We start from the raw sequence: 19890 nt of genomic DNA, 5'->3' as shown, positions 1-19890 counted from the left end.
TGTTTGAGAAGTAATTAATACCATTTTTTGAGCTCACAAATACTTTGATTAATGTTTTAATCTCATTCATATACGATATTATTCGGGGAAGGTGAGTTTTGAATCAAAGTTATAAATCATAAAAAGTTAGATCAACTCGCCAAAGCCCGGCTGCACGTGGCGGCCAAAGCTATCTCACGTGCTCCTATGGCATTGCGTGTACTGCATGCGCCTCAAATCGGATTTTCCCGACGGCCGAGGCTTGACATTGGTGTATTAAACTTTATGTTGAAGTTTCAGAATTTTGAACTCTTATATTAATTACTGTGATTTTCTAGTTTCTCTCAAAACATTCGTTATTAAGTCGCTTATTTAAACCGTCGCTGAGTTAAATCGATGACGGTTCATAAAACTGTCGCTGTTAGTGTTGTGACAAAAAAATATGAAACATAAGATGAGTAGGTCTCATGTGAGACCGTCTCACGGATCCTAATATGTGAGACGGGTCAACCCTAACCATATTCACAATAAAAAATAATACTCTTAGCATAAAAAATACTACTTTTTCATGGATAACCTAAATAAGAGATTCGTCTCACAAATACGACCCGTGAGATCGTCTCACACAAGTTTTTGGCACATAAGATGCCTATTTTTTTTGACATGGCTATGTTTCTTTGAAATGCAAGGAAGATCATATAAACGGAGGAGGGTAAAAATATGTGAAACCGAATTTGGGAGCAAAAACTTCCAAAAATCCTTTGTTGAGTATCCTCATTTTCATATTATTTTTCTAAGATCTGATATGACGACTCATCAGATGAACCAACACTCGCGAGTACTGCACAATTAATACAAACGATTTCAAAGATAATGAGTTAATTATTTATAATATAATTTCAAAATTATATTTTGAGGACTGATTCCTCGGACCCTACATAATTTTTTGTATAATTTTAATTTTAAATCAGGGTTAATCAAATCAATTGGAAATTAGTTACTACATGACCTGAAAATTAATTATAGTAAAAAATAATTATTGAGATTTTAAAATAAAATAATCATTTATTCAATATTTAAATTTAATTTAAAACTAAAAACATGTAATAAAAATATTGAGATTATACACAAACACAACACCAATACGACTCACAATTGTAATAAAACGAAACCCGATCACATTCCGAGCTCTACTATAAATACTAGGCGCACTCTACGCATCGGTTCTCTCTCCCCCCGATTTCCCCCATTTCTTCCAAACCCTCACCGCCCATTTGCCGCCTCGATTCTCCTCCGTTTGTCGCCGGAAGTTGAAATTGATCACTTATTTGGAAATCCCGAGACCTAAGATATCTATTGGATCCACATATATTTCGAGGTAAATCGGGACCCAACCGCGACCCGTCGACCCTTCTCGCGCGCGCTGTTCGTCTGTTGTGATTTCAGTCTATTTCACTGGAGATTGTGTGTTTGAGGCCTTGGGAAGCTTGTTTTCGAGTAGAGGAAGGATTCCAGACCAAAGACAGCTCTTTCCCAGCAGTTTCAGCCGTGAACCGCCAAGTTTCCACCGCTGCACCACCGCGAGCGAACATTGTTCCGACCAGACTGGTTTTAGCTTCGATTTGGGGTGTATCTGAAGCTCGATTTCAGTTCTTTGATCAGTTATTTACAGGCTGCCCCGGGTAAGGTTAATGCTTGCTCGATTTAACTCGATTTTCGATCCCTCTATTGCACCAAAATTCATTATTTGTTGTTTTACTGTTGTAGGTACATGATCTGGTTGACTTCGAGGTAAATTCCCGTGAACCTAGGTTGTTGTCGAGCCGTTTGTGTAATTTGGTGATTTTTCGAATTATAAAGTTGAACAATTCGATTTTAAGTATTGCTACAAATTAATATTGTGAATTACGAAATTCGGGAAGTTTAGAATGAAGTTTGGAAAATAATTAGCCGGGATAAGATTTAGAAAATATCAGTGTTAATCGAACTTTGGAAATTCTCGTGATATTTTAAGTGATGTTGAGTGAAATTATTTATTCGCCTTGTAATGAAATTAATATAGGCCAAGGATTTGAAGTTGAAAGTTGATCGTTTGTGCCGTCATTTGAGTTGATATAGGTATGTTACGGCGTTGTAACATAACACAATAAACATAAATTACGTTATAATGCATATTAATGTTTTATTTATGTGATTCATTTGTTAAATTTCTTATAAATGCCTCATTGGTTTTTTTGTTCTCGGTTTGACGTATTATTTTCGTTGTTATATTTTTGGTGTTTTTGTTCGCTATTTTCTCACTTTGGATATATGAAATGCGGGCGATGCATTTATGTCATAAGCACAAGGTTTTCTCTTTTTTCTTTATATTACAAATCTATTCAGAATAAGAAGCAAAACCGGTTAAATACCCATTTCACAACTTCCTTCCGAACAAGTTTTTAATTTTTTTATGTCCGAAACAATACAGAAATAACATACGCCCACGAACAAGAGAAGAAAAAAATGAAATCTATACCAAGTAGAATACCTAAGAAATATCCGAAATCGAAAGTTATCTACATGATCTGCACCCCATCCTTGTTTAAGTTTAGCCATCAGGGCACAGAAATACTCATGCCATGGTCTTATCTCCTGCTTAGCATGCTATTTTTTTTAACCTTTTAAACTGGCATTTTTGTAACCTTTTAAACTGGCACCTGACATCGTAAATGGACTCTGTCATCCATATTGGAAGGGATTTCTTAGCCTTACATTTCCTTTTTGTATCCTTATCTGTGTCTATTTTAACTAGACATCATCATGTGTCGTAAAATGGTCGGAGTACTTTGAATTAACATAGTCTTCTTCATTTTCGTGGTTTAATTTATTAGTTTGACTTCTAATCACAAGGTTTATAATATTTCAAGTAGCTTATAAATGCGTATTGATATTTTTTAGGCTTATAAATGCTTTTTTATATTTTTTAGCGACCTTTATTTCCTTTCTTAAAAAGTTGTTGATTGCGTTGGTGATGTAGGTTACAGAACTATTGAGCTGCATAACATGACTGAGCAGGTGAGTTATAAGCAATGCATCGTTCTACTTGGCTCTTATATCTATACGCTCAAAGTAGCGTTGATGATTTACTTCATTTTCGTTTCTATCTGATTATATTAGCCACTTTCACCAAAAGATGAAAGGATTATTTCTGTAAATCCTCCTCCAAATGCTGCCATCTTGGGGGCTTCAAGAAACACAAAAGATATGCCGGCAACTTCGGAAACTAGTGGATCGCTCGCCACAACGTATCCATTCAGTTCATATAAACCTCAAGACCAGAATTATTATTTTGGAGGTTAGTGTTTTGATATATCTCTATTGCAATGTAGGCAGTAGTATTTTCATGTATGGAAACATTCATGTTCGATGATAAGAAAGGTAATTTGTCCTGTTCTTGCAAGGTTGGGAATTTTATTCTTATTTTTTGTTGATACTTACTGTCTGCATATAGTAAGATAATTGGCTAAGCATTTTGTGGATTATGGAAAACATGATTTCTAGCGTGTAATGCATCTGTTACTCACCTAGAAAATCGGGGAGTTAAAAACTTCCATCGATGCACTTTTATGCGGGGATTTGAGACTGCCATCAATTAACTTTTACAGCAGGAAAAATATCATGTGACTCATGTTGAATTTGAAGACTATGATTGGGTTTAACGTCAGTTTTTGGAAAAGACAATTGTTAGAAAACGCCTTTGGGCTGTTGTACATTTTGTTTCTTATTACTTGTAGTTGTTCTTGCTTCTTTTTTATGTGGCTTAGGTTTATTATCAACCTTCTCTCTCTAGGTTTCGACCATGGCAGTGGTAACTTGGACAATGCCAGCAACTTGCAAATCATACCTCCGGTAGGTATATATAAATTTGTTGCATCTATATTATTTTACTGAAATAGAGAGCAGTCAGATGCTAAAATGTGTTTCATCACGTTTAAGGCGATGTACAACGAAAATTCTTCTCTCTTCTTCCCCCCGGGCTATGGCTTCGACTCCCAGATGGCATATGGACAGTTTCCCCCATTGCCTAGCCCTTTATCGACAATAATGATTGATGGTCAGCTGTTCTCTCCACACCAAATACCTGTGACTCCGCCCTACTATCCTCCAGCTGTTTCACCTGGCCCACCACACGCTACTTCAGTGCATTCAGTTTCACAGGCTGAGTTGATGCCAGGTGGAAGTAGCAGTCAAGAAAATTTGATTGACAGCACATTTTTTGGGCCTGGCTCAGGTTATTATCTACCTTTTGGATCTTTTGGTGGAGGGGATCTATCTGGAAATAGCGGACTTGGTCTTTACAAATTCCCTGGAGAGTTTGGATCCAGCGAACGATTGCCAAGTCGTTCCAATTCTCTAGACACTAGCAGGTTCATGTCTCCATTAAGTTCTGGAACTGTATACCCTCAACCAATTGGCATTCTTGGATCATATGAGCAAAATGTCGCACAGGTTTGTTTAAATTTTCTTATAAGCTTGTACATTCTTTTCACAGTGAAAAAATAGATGCACAGCCTCCACAACTGAGACAAACAATCATCTTTGTGCCTTTCTATTGTCATTGCTTTCATCACTGATTAAGGCTGTGAAGATTATTTTTGCTAGGAACTTCCAATGAATTTTGGCTGACTTGTTAAAACTTCTACTAGAATACATAGTATATACCAAATATCTCATTCTTAATGTGTACCAAATCTGTGTATTTTTAGCATAAAGGCGATCAATTTTACTTGACTGAAAAGTTGTAGTGTGCTGTTTGCTTTGTATTTTAACGTTTTGTCATCCCACACTGCTATATATAGTGCTACCTTTCATATGATGTGTAGCATTTTTTTGGGAATATCGAATACCAGTATGAGTTACTATTGACTAGAACATGCTAATGGAAATTTAATATAATCTTTAAACCATTTACGGAAAACCTAATTATAGACCTGCCTTTTTCTTGATTTCCAATTACGTATTGGCAGGCATTTCAGGGTTTTGGAGTGACACCAAACCCCTCATCCAGACATTATGCTTATGGTAGTTCATACCAAAGTGGTTCTGGGTCTAGTTTTAGCCGAAATCAGTTTGCTATTGACAAAGGTGGAAGACGCGAAAGAGAACGGGAAACTATCAGTACTTCCGCTGATACACTAGGTACTTCAAGTGACCGGAACCGTGGGCCAAGGGCGTCGAAGGCAAAAGGAAAGAATTCCTCTGAAGAGGGGTCTGCATCAGGCATTAAAGATGTTGAGTCTACTTCTGGGTTTCAAGTCAATGAGTTTAACTCCCTAGATTTCATAATTGACTATGAACGAGCCAAATTTTTTGTTATTAAGTCTTTCAGCGAAGATAATATCCATAAAAGTATAAAATATGGTGTTTGGTCTAGTACCCCTCTAGGAAACAGGAAGCTGGATGCTGCCTACGCTGATACAAAGAAAATGGAAGGCAATTGTCCTCTCTTTCTCTTGTTCTCGGTAAGTTTTGAATTTTTTTAACTGACTATACCCTTTTTGATTTTACTTGCAATTTCTTCGACATCGAGGTACTCATTTTGAATATCACAAAAATCTATTTAATTATTTATCGGCAACGAGGCATAAATCTATGATTTTACTTGATAAAATTTATCTACTACTGCTATTATCTTTCATTATTGACAGATTTATGCCTTTTATATATCTGATCTAGATTATTCATATTTTATCTTTAGTATGTTGTGTAGTACTGTAGCTAAGGAATCTGCTGTTATTGGCAGTTTCTTTACTTTATCAGGCAGATTTCTTCCTTTTATTTTTTGATCTAGACTACCTTTCACCTTATTGTTTAATGTTTTAAATTTTAATCCTGTGGCTTTGCTTTGAGATTTATTTCCTCGTTTGTTTTAACCAGCAATTGCTTGATGTTACATATTTTTTGTGGCATGAAGCTTATTCTTTTAAAATGGCTGCGTAATTACTGCAGGTTAATGCTAGTGGGCAGTTTTGTGGTGTAGCTGAGATGGTAGGACCTGTTGACTTTGAGAATGATGCTGATTATTGGCAACAGGATAGATGGAGTGGGCAGTTTCCTGTCAAATGGCACATCATAAAAGATGTACCCAACAGTCTCTTCCGCCACATACTTCTTGAAAATAATGACACCAAGCCTGTTACTCACAGTCGAGATTCACAAGAGGTATTTCCATGTTCTAGATTTATTTTTTCTGATTTAAAAAGTTGTCATGTTTAGATTTTGATAAGTGATAAAAACCAATCCAGATATCTTAAGCTATTATAAAAGTTCAAACTGTAATTATCCTTGTTCAATTGGTCAACGACTTGAGAATTGCTAGGTTCCTTTCTCTGATATTTTCAGATGTTTTCTAGATTCCTTATTTTGTTTCAAACTGATATTTATTTTGGATAGAAGATGGTAGGAATGAGAATTTTTCATTTTCTCGACACTTGAGGTGAGTGTCCAAGAAGATACTTCAATGAAGAAGTAAGAATTTCATTTGGGACGTCAGTAGTGATATAGTTGCTGTGAATGCAATTGTTTCGAATTAGAATGATATCAATATACTCATTTTATTATTAATTTTTTCAAGCGCTCGATTTGGAAAACACAGTAGACAATCCAGGAACTGTAGAAAATACTTTCGTTGAGATTTCCTAAATTTTTAACTTTTTCCCCTCTTTTCCAGAATTGCATGTGCTAGTTGCTTAACAGACGCACACAAAACACTTGTGGTTAATCATGCATGTTTTATTGTAATAGATGGGACATTGTGTTAGGATAGTGGATTTGATTGGTGATCGGACTCTTAGGACTGGGGAGCATGGGGAGGTGGTTGTGTACTTTGAAGTTTCGAGTACTACGGTGGGACTGGACCTTGGTGAAAACTGAAAAGTAGGGGGAAGGCTGTCATGCAGGGAGTTTAGGTTTTTTGGATTCAATTAAATAATTGTTCTTTATACAATCGTTTTGGCGCTTATGGAGATGTAGCATTTAGCTTCAGATGGATGACTAATTCTTGTGAGTAAAGGGATTGTTCTCATAGACGAGAAAACCTTCAAAAAGATCTACTAAAATCATAAATTTTTCTAGTTTAAATAGATCAGTGATACATATATTTTGCTAATTAGATAACCATTTTCCATCAATTGTTACAACATTGGACTAATTTTCTCCGGGATATCGTGTCACATTCTTAATCATGATTACTTTTAACATGCAGTATTTCTTGGTGTAAAAGGCAAGTATTTTGTGGCCGTGTAGGTTCTTATATTAGTTTTGAATACCGGATGCACGAATGAATGTTCTCACTTTTAGATTGTATATTTCCAGATTTTATTTTTTCCAACCGGTTTCATGGTTTCAAGTTTATTCATCAAACCAATTATTGAGTGTCTTTGACATGTTGCAATGCCATGGACACTCGACTTATTTATGCATGAGTCCTTATTTCAGGTGAAATTAGAACAGGGAATTGAAATGATCAAAATTTTCAAGAACTATGACTCGGAAACATCTCTTCTTGACGACTTCAACTTCTATGATGACCGTGAAAAGTCTTTGCTTGAGAGAAAGGCCAAACAGCGAGCCATTTCAACTGGAAATACATCAACTTCACTTGCTACTGAATCAATAAATCAACTATCAGATAATTTGACGGACACACTCCGTTTGGATGGTGCCAAAAACCTGTCCAAAATGAAGGATTTGGAGTAGCTGGTATTGTATTTAACATGTAGCAGACTGCAGCATTTGCTTCTAGGCATTTGAATTTATCGTCAGAAGTTACTGACCGGGGAATGATATCTCATAGTAGCTGGTGTTGCCCTTTTCATCGAATCTCTCTCATTCGTCTTATTTGGTTATTCGAGATTTTTAGGGAAGACTAGAGGCTGAACACTGGGACAGCTCTTGTACTCTTCTTTCTTTCCTATAGTCATTTCATTTTTATTTTTCGCTATTCTTAATTTGTCTTTTTATGAAGATAGGGTGGTCTAGGCATGGGAGGATTGCGAAATCCGCGTGCCGAATGCTTGGTGGTAGTATTTTTAGCTTTTCTATATTCTATATTACTTGGAGGGCAGATTGTATTAGGATGCTATGTATCAACATTCTGTATAAGCCCCTCCAAAGAGGTGGCAATTAAAATCGAATGAATGCAGTCATATTTTCAAGAGAGATGCATCATTTTATTCTATTTCGAATTCATTGTATTTGAATTCATCTCAAACCATTTTTTTTTTATTTTTCCTCGATTGGAAGAAAAAAAGTAGATTTTGGAAATAAATTTATTGAATTTTCTTTCTGTTTAATTACCGCGGTTGAAACCATCAGTATTTTAGTGGATATTCAACACAGTTTAAATGTGTTCAAGCTTGAGTAAGTTAAAACAATTTTTATAAATAACAATCGGATTGGTTTGGATTTTGATAAAAAAACTCATCCATTTTTGCTAAATAATGAACTAGAACAAACCATTGGTGATTAAAAACCAAACCATTGGATTATGTTCAGCTTGGTTTGGATGATCCTGTTACGAAGGCGTGCATTAAATCGAAGCATATTTTTTCATGATATACCAATCAAAATGGAGGAATTAAACCACCTGTTCCACCGCTAGTGCTGGACCGTCAATTCATTTGAGTTTCGGTCTCCTCTAATTCTTCATTGGATGGTTTGGATTGATTTACCGTTCTTTCCCAACTAAAATATAAAAGGTCTCGGTGCGACCTTGCTTGGTCAACATGGGGCTCCAAATGTAAAAGTAGTAGTGGGAGAAATCGAGAGAAAGATAATCGATGTTCTCTTTAATATTCCCCTCAACACCGACTCTTTTTCGACTTCATTTTCTCAAATTTTATTATAGTTGTTACCGCCGCTGAATCAGCTATTGGATCCACTTTGGGAAGCTTAATTAGCTTAGTGAATAGGCTAAAAGGAGGCAAAAGAAGGGCATGCTGACGATTTTTAACTTTGACATTTTTCAAATAAAATACTTTGGTTATTTTAAAGAATTTGAAGAATATATAAATTTTCTAAACTGCATGTTATGGAAATTAAACCATGTGAAAATTTGAATTTTCAAAGCAAAAAATGAAGGAAAAAAACTAACGATTGAAGCTTTTAATACAAGTATTACACAATTTGAGCTCCAAATGAGAACGAAATACAAGGATGAAGGGAGTCTTACGGATAAACCAATTTTTGCACTGTACTTGGATCTCCATCATTTTCTCCAAAGCATCCAGAGACAAGAGAGGGTAATTTACTCGATAAGAATCCATTTACATTATTATACTCACTCAACAAAGAACATAAACGTAAACTACATGTCATATTTCACAATGAATTTGTTCTTCTCCTCGGCGGAAACATCTACAAAACCTGCAATGAAAATATGGGTATTCTGCGTATTCATCTGCCCCGAGTCCATGTTTCACAGCTTGTTCCATTGCATATTTCTGTAACATGAGGCATAAACCAAAAAAATAAATAAGAGCTATGACTCATGGGAAGCTAACATAGTTCATCAGTTTCTCTCTGAACGTCAATTTATTTCTCCATATGTTGTTAATAACCTAAAAAATGACGCAGTCAAGTCACAATTCAAATTATCTCTTATTTCATATATAGATGACTCAATAATAGTGGAAAAATAATGCTGACATAACAGTTGAACAATTACAAACTATATACTACCAAATCTGCAAACAGGAATATGACAATAGAGATCATGTCCAGCCATGTAGCCAGCTTATCATTATTGATACAACAAAAACAGTTGTTGAGATTAACAAGAAAACTCAAACGAAATTGCAGAAAATAATAGAACACAATGACACGGATTTACTTGGTTCGGGTTTGAGATCGATCTGGGAACCCCCAATTGAATCCACTAAACAAATGAGTTATACAAGATTGCAATTATCACAAAGCCACACCACCAAGCTCTCAATACGAATCTATACACGTATACCAAGTTTGTATATAGTGCTCTGTCCCCTTACTTCCCCAATTCCAGAATCAAGAATCTTAGAGAGAAGAAAGAAAATAGATGATACTTTGCTCTGTTTTTCATAGAATATCAACGAAGAAGAAGGCAATTTCTGATCGTTAACCGAACTTAACCAACTCATCCCTAATTTAATCTGTTGGCTTCCAAGATTAGATGTCACAGCCGTTGGATGATCAACTTATAGACATAAGCAATCTAAGTCCTCCGATTAACATAACGAGTCAAAATAAGTCTTCACAGAAGTGCATTTCTAAATACGGAAGAGCTGTAAAATAACAGAAAAACGCAGCAAAATAGGGAACACAGAATTTGTAACCCACCTTTGTTCTTCCAGCTACCTCAAATAAAGTGCAAATCCCGAAAGAAGGCATGAGAATGGGAAATCTGTTGTAGGCTGTAAGTGGGTCTTTACCCCAAAATACATTTACGCAGAATCCATGGAACGGTAAAAAGCACATTTGGTTGCCCCGAGGATGGAATCAAGTAGAGGCAGATCATTATCATTAGAAGGCTTAGGAATAGAACCTTGTGAATCATTTGGTTTTGATTTCAGCTACAAACCTTGATTTTTCTCAAAGTCACCTTGATACTATACCTCTCCTTTGTTCACTTTTATCCTAGAATAGGTGATAAGTTCTTCGTTGTCTTGATTATTGTCGTCATGAGACTAGGCTGGAAGTCGGGAGAGAATAACGGGTTCATCTTGATGCTCGACCGGACCGCTCCAAAAGTTCAGCCTCATGCTGGATATCAAAAAGTGGTCAAATATGAATCTTTTATATACTGACCTTAAGATTCGTAAAATTGCAACATAAAATCAAGATTATGTTAAGAGTTTCGATTATGCAAAATATATAGCATAAATAAAAATAGATTTGTACAAATTTGTATAAATCAAAGTTTTCTAGTGATTTTTTTCTATGAGTTTTGTCTTATAACATCCATAAACAAATTTGTGTTTTTCAAATACCAAGATATTATATATCAAATGTTTGGTAAAATGTTTTATCCAAACCGTTTTATTATTTCAGTTTGCATATTTTTAAATCATTTACAAAAATGATTAATCAATTTTTAGAGAGATTATTTTGAGTTTATTCCGCTTGGTTTTGGAACCAAATTCGATTTAATTTCTTATCAATATGTTCATTTTTAAATATTTCAAGAACAAACCATTGTAGTTCATATGTGTGTGTCAGTTAATCGAAATTAAATATATATTCGGTGAATTTTTTTTTAATTCCAAACCACTGTCATGAATTTGAACGTGCTCTAATACATATAATTATATTTTTGGATTTGACTCTTTCAAATTAAGAAAGATGAATGTATTTTATTTATTATTATTTTTATTAGTATAATAGATTGTGCTTAAATTTTCATTATAGAAACAAAATTTTACTAAACTTGGTTAATAAAAATATAAAGGAGTCTTCGCTTAATATAATATAATAATAATAATTAAATAAATAAATATAATATATACTAAATTGTTAAATAAACCAGGATAAAAGTATTATTCGAATAATAATTACATGATAATAAGTAGAGTAGGTCTCATGTGAGACCGTCTCACGGATATCAATCTGTGAGACGGGTCAACCCTACCCATATTCACCACAAAAAGTAGTACTCTTAGCATAAAAAGCAATACTATTTCATGGATTACCAAATAAAGATCCGTCTCACAAAATTTGACCCGTGAGACCGTCTCACACAAGTTTTTGCCTAATAAGTAATAAAGACTAACGGATACGATGACAACAGCAGCAGTTAGCGGTCATTTTTAGTTTAACGCGCGTAAATAGCAAGTGTGAGAGCACTCACGAGGATATTCCATATCCCAACTCTAATTCCTCGTTGAAAACCTAAATCACCAACCACCATTTCTAGATTGAAAAGGGGTTGCGAGGGAAACCCGTCTACTCCCTGTGTGCGCTGTTCAAAGCAGACCAGAAGAAGGAACAAACCTATAAACAATTTTTCTTTGTAGATTGAGGGAAAATGCATTCCAGTCATCTTCTGCTCGAGGAGCCAATTCGGATGGCCACAATTCTGGAGCCATCCAAAGCGGTAAGTGTTGCTTATTTATTTTCTGTTTTTTTTAGGAGTTCTGAGGTTCTATACAGACTTGTGTTCGTAAACATTCGGGTATCGGATGATTGATTTGGGTTTCTGTGAATGATCTGGCTATTGCAGAGTTTCTTCCCAGCAATGACGAAGATCGTCGGGACGTTAGGCCCGCGCTCTCGATCTGTAGAGGTTATTTCTGCTTGTCTTAAAGTTGGAATGTCTGGTAATTGAATCAAAGTCCTTAGCTTTGTTTTACGTTTTTTAATTGGGTTCTTGGAGCTTTACTGTTACCCTTCTTGTTTATATTGTTATTGTTTGGTTTGCTTTAAATGGGCAGTTGCCAGAATTGATTTTTCTTGGGGAGATGCGGAATTTCATCAGGAGACTCTGGAGAATTTGAAGATTGCCATCAAGAGCACTAAGAAACTCTGTGCTGTATGCATATTCATTATGCTGTTTAATTTTCTTCTCTATACCATATGCAAAATAATGAAAGTAGACGTTTGTTTCGGAAATCGGGAAAGACGAGTCTGATGTTTTTATATGTTATTAACAGTATTTTGTAAAAGAAACTTGAGTTCTTTCTTATTTTATGTTTGGCTTGCTGGATATTGAATGCTTAATTGTCTCGTCTAACGATGTTTTCAATAATTCCCTTATGATTTGGAATGAACTTACTGCATGTTCGTTTTTAAATTTGTCAGGTTATGCTAGATACAGTGGGCCCTGAGTTACAAGTTGTTAATAGGAGTGGGTCGGCAATAACTCTCAAAGCAGATGAGAAGGTTTTCCTGACCCCGGATCAAGGTCAAGAAGCATCATCTGAAATTTTACCAATCAGTTATGCCGGACTGGCTAAGGTTTGTTGCATGTTTCTGCCCTCAGATTCGTTAAGATTAATATATATTTTTTTTCCCATTTCCAAACAGTAAATTGTTTTAATACAAAATTGTGAATCAAAGAAGCTAACTTATTTCATTGTGAGGCAATGACTTCCCCTGAAAGGTTTTATCTGTGAGAGGTGTCTCGTGTGAGATGTCAATATATTTTTAGGCACTCTGAAGTTCCCCACAAGTTGTTACACTTGCAACACGAGGAAGAAGGTTGATTCTTTTATTTGTCAATATCAAGAGATATGGGAGTTCTTTTCAAAAGTTGTAGGCTAAAAATGCACACCGTAGGCATACAATTTGTTGATCCCTAGTAAAGGAGAGTAAAAAGATGAAAGTATTAGAGCATCTCAAGTATTTTCTTAAAAGTTGTAGCTTTGTAGGCAGTAGCTACAAGTGGTTGAAAATTTTATCTCCGTTAAAAGTTAGTTAAATTAGTAATTTTTACATGAAAATGTACAAAACTAGGCGAAGTAGTATTGGATAGCTTTCATATACAGCATACCTCCATAAAGATAGAGCATCCCTAATTAAAGAACTTGGTTACTTAGACCTCTTCTTGAAGTTTTAAAGAAAAAATTCATATTTTTTTCAGCATATATTACATGCTAAAATTTTAGAACTTTTTTATTATGGTAGTTATTGGGATTCAAACATTCACATATGTTAGGTATTTTGGAAATAAAATTCACTTTTGACAAATGATTAATTGTTGGTGGAGGCACATAAGAAGGATGTATTATTTCATGTGGAGGCTGAGGCAGTATTTTCCTATAAAATGCTTGTAGTATGTACACTAAGTGGCGTTTCCCTCTTGATATATGCAGGCTGTAAAGAAGGGAGACACCATTTTTATGGGCCAATACCTATTTACAGGAAGTGAAACCACTTCTGTGTGGCTGGAGGTACAAACTGAATTTTGAACTCAATAATCTTCTAATTTATATTCTTCATTTGGAACTTCCTGGAATTCCTTATTTTCTAAGAGAACCTCCTAACTCTTCTACTGGAACGAAAAAAGTGAACAGGTTTCTGCTTCTGCAATCCATCTCACTGCTTGTGAATGGTTTCTCTTCTTTTTCTCAGAGCATTTTCTTTGGCAAACAGGAAAGTTAGTGCAATGTATTATGTTTCTACTACCTTTGCATCTTTTTAATTACCATATTGGGCATCTTAGATTCTTTGTGTTAAACGATGTTCTGTGTTTGATGATGTTAGGTTACCCTCTACATATGTGGTTTTCTGTCATTTTCGCTTAACAGCATTGGTTCCCAAATGGGTTACGTTTTTGGAATCAATTTATCTGCCTGTAATTTCTTAAAATGTCACTTGAAATGAAATTGCGAGTGCACTTTGACCGACTAAAAATTCCTTCAGCTTTGGTAGCCTGGGAATAATCTATTATTTATTTGTTCGAGTTTTTTCATTCTTGATATTGTGTGATTTCATGGCAGGTTGATGAAATACAAGATGATAATGTGGTTTGTGTGATCAAAAATTCTGCAACCTTGGCTGGATCATTATTTACTTTGCATGCTTCTCAGATTCACATAGATCTGCCTACTCTAACGGATGAGGACAAGAAGGTGAGTGATGGCAGTATGTTGAATGCATATTTCTAGTGCTTTTGCCTCATCTGTCAGCGAGATATATATTTTGAAGGGTGGGTTTCACTATTGGGTTGCAATGGTAAAAGAAAAGTGTGAATCGACTAGAACTGAGAAAATAATAGTTGATACAAAGAGTTAAGGGATTTGCTTTTATCTTCTCATGAATCAGGCCATAGATGTTTGTTGTTCATCCTTCATGTCCATTGCTTGCTCTCTATACCCATATGGAGTTCTCATCCATCATTCTATCATAGATTCAGTGCTTTTTAAGAGCTCAAATGATATCTATATACCCTTTTAGTGACAGAACTTACTACTTCAATTTTTGCTTTTACTCCAGGTTATCAGCTCATGGGGCGTTCAGAATAAAATAGATTTTCTATCATTGTCTTATACGCGTCGTGCGGAGGATGTTCGTGAGGTAAAAATTAAAAATGGAATGAAAGCTTTGATTGCTTTGCATTGTGAAAACGTCTTTTTATATTTGCTGACTCAACTGAATACCTAGTAATGGATAATTTTACTGCACACAGGCCCGTGATTTTTTATCCAAGCTTGGTGATCTAAGCCAGACTCAGATATTTGCTAAAATTGAGAATGTGGAGGTGGGTTTCACTGTTTTGCTAGAAAGTGAGTATGTTGTACATGAATCTTCTTCCACTTTAGCAACTTACTTCCTTTACTCACCCATGTTTGCAGGGTTTAACACATTTCGATGAGATCCTACAGGAGGCAGATGGCATTATACTTTCTCGTGGAAACCTTGGCATAGATCTCCCACCTGAGAAGGTAAGATGATGTCTTTATCAGTAGAGTTTAAAAGCTTTTGCAAGCAGCTTCAATGTGAAATAACTTGTGAACTAACTTTTCCATGTAAGTTGCTTCAGTCATCTAGGTGGTGAAATGGTTTGTAATGAAAGTTTTAACTGGTGAATAGATGGTCTGATCTGACAAGAGAAAAATTCTGTGTGTTTTGATTCATATCTTCACAGAATCTCTCATTGTTCAATTAAATCTGTCTTGAATTTTATTTGAGGTAGCAGTATTGTCAGCTGAGACCCAAACTGTAGTCTTCAGACATGCAATCTGTATGGCTCCTCACTTTTTTATTGTATCTTTTCGACTCTCCGTGGCATTTTTTTTAAAGATGCTTAGATTTTCTTTTTATATATATGTATTGTTTGTTTGGGTGACTTTGTTGCTAGTGCATGGTTGTGGCTCAAGAAGGAAAATATTAGTGGATTTATTTATTAGTGGATTTTATTTCGTCTTTGACATTGATGTGTAACATTTTAACTCAATCTTTATGGCGGTTTATACATATAAAACTATCAAATATTCCCTCACATTAGCATGTGACTTCTTTCATGTATGTAATCTGCATTTACAAATATCTCTATTTCCTGAATTGCTTTGGTTACTTTTGAATCCCTGTTTCCAGTGTAAGTTGTATTCTCATTCGGGAGATTGTTTGGTATCCATATTGTTGGTATCACCCTTGTATTCGTAACCATATGAAATGATTATAGAACTTTATGGTCTTTTTCTTTATTATAGACACTAAAACCAAAACAGAGCAAAGTAGAGGATATAAACCATTTTCACGAAGTTTCCGCTTGCACAAACTTCAACTGCAATCACTAACATACCTCGAGTAGGAAGGCGAGTATTGGCCCTAAAATCACAAACATACATTTTTTTAGCCCCATTACGTGCCTCTTCCAGTCAAACATCCTACCGTCGCTATTCATTGCCATTATGAACTTCCGCAGCATTTGCACTTTCGCGTTGGAAATCAATTTGCTCCTGTATTATCTTAGATGCCAATTTAGAATAATTCTGAGTGTGCTTGCTTCTGTATTTGCAGGTGTTCTTGTTTCAGAAATATGCCGTTTATAAATGTAACATGGCAGGAAAGCCAGCAGTGGTAACTCGTGTTGTTGATAGTATGACCGACAATTTGAGGCCTACTCGTGCTGAAGCAACTGATGTTGCTAATGCTGTTTTGGATGGTAATTCACCATCCTAAACTCTTGGAAGGAAATGTTTTATGATAGTGCTCTAAAACCAGTTTGCGATGTGAACATTTCTGATTCATGGTATAGTTCTTTGTTTATCTTTCGGCCTGAAGCCATCAGCAATCTGAAGATGAATGATACTTGCTATTTTGTAGGATGTGATGCGATTCTTCTTGGGGCTGAGACCTTACGCGGGTTGTACCCTGTTGAAACAATTTCTACTGTTGGCAGAATATGTGCTGAGGTTAGAAAACCAAGTTTCTTATAGATAGTATAAATAGAGATACTATTGTTGGTTTGAAAGTCATTTGGAAAGCTTCTAGCATTTGGTTTTGTATAACTCAGTTCTTTTCCTATATTTTTAGTCACTTTTTCGTTGGTTTGGGGATATGCCTGAATTGAACAACTTGAATTCAATTCTTTCAGTAACAAACATGAATAACCCTGTCTTTTTGTGAAACCGTAGCTCTTAAACTTGATTATTGGTATATTCATTATACTCTTCGATAAATTGCAACTTTTCTACCATTTGTCGAACATACACTTTGTTGGAAATAGCACAATGGATGAAAATGTACTATGCAAAGGCATCAGTAATTTGCTGCATCAAATGCCTCCTATTTTCAAAAGTTTTTTAGTTATATCCTAGTTTGTCTCTCCAGTAAGACTTAGCGAGAGCAGTGGGTCTGGCCCTATGTGTGCCTGACCTCTATTCCATGTGCCTCATTCACTTTATGTTACATTTTATCTGAATGCCATCGAAATCATGAGCATGCTTATGTCATTAGTCGTCATGTATTGGCTTCTTCCTGATCGGCAACATCTACGTTATTGTTTTTAGGCTGAGAAGGTTTTCAATCAAGACCAATACTTCAAGAAGACTGTAAAATTTGTTGGCGAGCCCATGACCCACTTGGAATCTATTGCTTCCTCCGCGGTATATTGCAAAATAGAGTGACAAACGGATTAAATAAAGAATAGTACAAATATAATGTATAATCGTAGGAAAAGTTGTCACTTGACTTTTGTCTTGCTGCATTTCATTTTCAGGTCCGGGCTGCTCTCAAAGTGAAGGCATCTGTCATCATTTGTTTTACCTCATCTGGAAGAGCTGCTAGGTAATGCCTCCTTTTGGTGTCTTTCGTATTCATTGAAATTTCTTTGGATAGAACCACTCGGGATTTGCTTCAAATATTGTGTTCCTGGATGCAGGTTGATAGCTAAGTATAGGCCAACAATGCCTGTTTTATCTGTTGTCATCCCTCGGCTCAAGACAAATCAATTGAGATGGAGTTTTAGTGGTGCATTTGAGGTATATCCTTCCTTGCTCCTAATACATTTTGATGCACAATAATAGGATGTTTCTTTAATGGCTCATTTATTGTCCTCTTAACTTTATAGCACAAAGCACGCTTATTTCTGTAGAATTCCCTTGTAAAATAGCCAGTTCAGAAAGATCGTGCACATGATATGGAAAGACCGTTGCGCTAAGTTTGAGCAACCAATTACTTTTTTTTTATTCCCTAGTTCCAGGGCAATCCATGTGCTATCGTTGTATTTATATCCACGTGATTACTGTGTGATCTTTTCTAAATGTCCAGGCTAGGCAATTGCTTTTAGTACGAGGTCTTTTCCCCTTGCTTGCAGATCCACGTCATCCAGTAAGTTCTAAGCATTTGAGCTCTATTTGCAGTGCTTGCAGTTATATCATTCATACTAATTTTTCGGAAAATGTGAGAGTGGTTGTGGTGGTCATGTGTGTCGCTGTGAAGTTCCTCTCGGTCGGTTTTATTAAATTTGTAATTGGACATTTTCCGGATACCTTTCCATTATATTTAATGTCCCTTATACCTCGGTCTCGTATGTATAGCATGTTGATCAGGAAACTCATTATCCGCTTCTCTCACACAGGCTGAATCCACAAATGCAAGCAATGAATCAGTTCTGAAGGTTGCACTTGATCATGGAAAAGCCTCTGGTGTTATCAAGTCACACGACCGAGTCGTCGTCTGCCAGAAAGTTGGAGACGCTTCTGTGGTAAAAATAATTGAGCTTGTAGATTAATTAAATAAAAAAACACATCAACCAACATCGTTTCGTAAGTTACGCAATATCACGTTTCCATAATTTTTGCAGTTGCGATAGTCATGAATCTTGATTGTGATTTGATTCCTACATAGTTCAGGAAGTGACCTCTAGTAATGTTGCTTTGCGAGGCCGAATATGAAATAAGGATGATATGTTTTGAGTAATATATTTTATATAAGTGAATTTTTTATATAACCTTCACTTAATAGTGCTTCGTCTAGAGATATAATGATTTTAATTCCAAGTAATTTAAATTCCAACTTCATTTGACTTGTTGATTAAATAATGGGTCACAAATAGAATGGGTCCGACCCGTTATTTTGTTCCATGCTGTTATAAAATTTTTATTCAAATATATTAAATTAATATTGTGCCCTGTGAATCTTGTGGCCATGTATGTGTCAGTTGATACCGATTTGTGAATGAAAAATAACACAAATCTAATTTCTGACTCAAAAAATTACATGTATTTGGGCTGGACCGTCAATTATGATATGTATATAAATTGGGAAACACTTGATTGGCGGAAGATAATTTTCAACATAAATAACATTACTATGAGATTAAGTTAATAAGAATTAAATTCAAAATTTTATGTAACAAGAATCGTGAAATAAAATCGAAGGATTAAATTTTGAGGTCCGCTTAAGCTGGCAGCTGATGCTGCAACTTTTGTAGCGTCGGCTGCCAGCAACATCGGACGTTGCGGTATTAGACCGTAATTTCAAAAAACCCCAAATAATGTTTTTCGGACTTTTTTGAGGAAATATGGCATTTCGATTTGCAACATTAGCATATTTTCTTTCATCTATGTGTGTTATTTTTAAAATATGTTTTTAAAATTATTTCTAAGCTTTTAAATTAAAAAAAATTGACATATGATCCTTTTATTTTAGTTTTTTAAAAGGAAATATTGCTATCATGGTCCTTATTTCCCCGAGTAGTCAAAATTAGGTCAAGATAATGTAACTTGGGTGTTACTTTCATTATTTTCCGATATCACGTAAGCATTCGAAAAGGACTAACCAAATAACCAAAATTATAAGACCAAGATCGAATTTTGACTACTCAACCGGAAAAGAATTTCAAAACAGACAAACTTAGAGGATGTATTTGACTATTTTGTCATTCATAAAATCAAAATCTTAATTTCTCCAGATTTGATGAAATGGGACAATCGAGTATGTTATTTT

At 35.3% G+C, this 19890-nt stretch overlaps 2 protein-coding genes across 6 annotated transcripts in view; both read left to right on the top strand.

The window, feature by feature from the left end:
• Nucleotides 1–18892, top strand: part of LOC140826135 (pyruvate kinase 1, cytosolic-like) — a 102162-nt gene extending 83270 nt beyond the window's left edge. The window contains exons 2-17 of one of the 2 annotated variants that reach the window (XM_073188285.1): nucleotides 11946–12091; nucleotides 12218–12314; nucleotides 12429–12526; nucleotides 12796–12951; nucleotides 13809–13886; nucleotides 14436–14567; nucleotides 14932–15012; nucleotides 15125–15196; nucleotides 15291–15380; nucleotides 16459–16603; nucleotides 16765–16853; nucleotides 17451–17546; nucleotides 17660–17727; nucleotides 17822–17921; nucleotides 18211–18270; nucleotides 18521–18892. In XM_073188285.1, coding sequence (XP_073044386.1) covers nucleotides 12023–12091; nucleotides 12218–12314; nucleotides 12429–12526; nucleotides 12796–12951; nucleotides 13809–13886; nucleotides 14436–14567; nucleotides 14932–15012; nucleotides 15125–15196; nucleotides 15291–15380; nucleotides 16459–16603; nucleotides 16765–16853; nucleotides 17451–17546; nucleotides 17660–17727; nucleotides 17822–17921; nucleotides 18211–18270; nucleotides 18521–18673 — 1584 coding nt within the window. In that variant the 5' untranslated portion in view covers nucleotides 11946–12022 and the 3' untranslated portion in view covers nucleotides 18674–18892. Of the gene's footprint in view, nucleotides 1–11826; nucleotides 12092–12217; nucleotides 12315–12428; nucleotides 12527–12795; nucleotides 12952–13808; nucleotides 13887–14435; nucleotides 14568–14931; nucleotides 15013–15124; nucleotides 15197–15290; nucleotides 15381–16458; nucleotides 16604–16764; nucleotides 16854–17450; nucleotides 17547–17659; nucleotides 17728–17821; nucleotides 17922–18210; nucleotides 18271–18520 lie in introns of those variants that run through there. The other variant, XM_073188284.1, reaches the window with a different exon arrangement.
• LOC140826123 (YTH domain-containing protein ECT4-like) lies at nucleotides 1189–8174 on the top strand. Of its 4 annotated transcripts, XM_073188260.1 has the most exons (10): nucleotides 1189–1661; nucleotides 1747–1770; nucleotides 2042–2097; nucleotides 2999–3036; nucleotides 3139–3316; nucleotides 3812–3870; nucleotides 3958–4470; nucleotides 4989–5483; nucleotides 5971–6183; nucleotides 7459–8174. In XM_073188260.1, exons 4-10 carry the CDS (start codon nucleotides 3025–3027, stop codon nucleotides 7717–7719), a joined length of 1731 nt encoding a protein of 576 aa, XP_073044361.1. In that variant the 5' UTR covers nucleotides 1189–1661; nucleotides 1747–1770; nucleotides 2042–2097; nucleotides 2999–3024; the 3' UTR covers nucleotides 7720–8174. The 4 variants fall into 4 exon arrangements, with proteins under 4 accessions (XP_073044361.1, XP_073044360.1, XP_073044362.1 ...); XM_073188259.1 differs by lacking the exon at nucleotides 2042–2097; XM_073188261.1 differs by lacking the exons at nucleotides 1747–1770; nucleotides 2042–2097.
• Nucleotides 18893–19890: the final 998 nt, after the last annotated feature.

Source organism: Primulina eburnea, chromosome 3 (genome assembly GCF_022965805.1).
Source record: "Primulina eburnea isolate SZY01 chromosome 3, ASM2296580v1, whole genome shotgun sequence".
Classification (NCBI taxonomy): Eukaryota; Viridiplantae; Streptophyta; class Magnoliopsida; order Lamiales; family Gesneriaceae; genus Primulina; species Primulina eburnea.
Note: the sequence above shows the minus strand (reverse complement) of the source record. Positions and strands in the feature narration are given on the sequence as shown.

What these genes read in the sequence shown, in the direction of transcription:
- LOC140826123 (XM_073188261.1), top strand. An exon ending in ACTTGCAAATCATACCTCCG is followed by an intron (nt 3,871 to 3,957) that starts GTAGGTATATAT and finishes ATCACGTTTAAG; the next exon opens with GCGATGTACAACGAAAATTC. An exon ending in ATGAGCAAAATGTCGCACAG is followed by an intron (nt 4,471 to 4,988) that starts GTTTGTTTAAAT and finishes ACGTATTGGCAG; the next exon opens with GCATTTCAGGGTTTTGGAGT.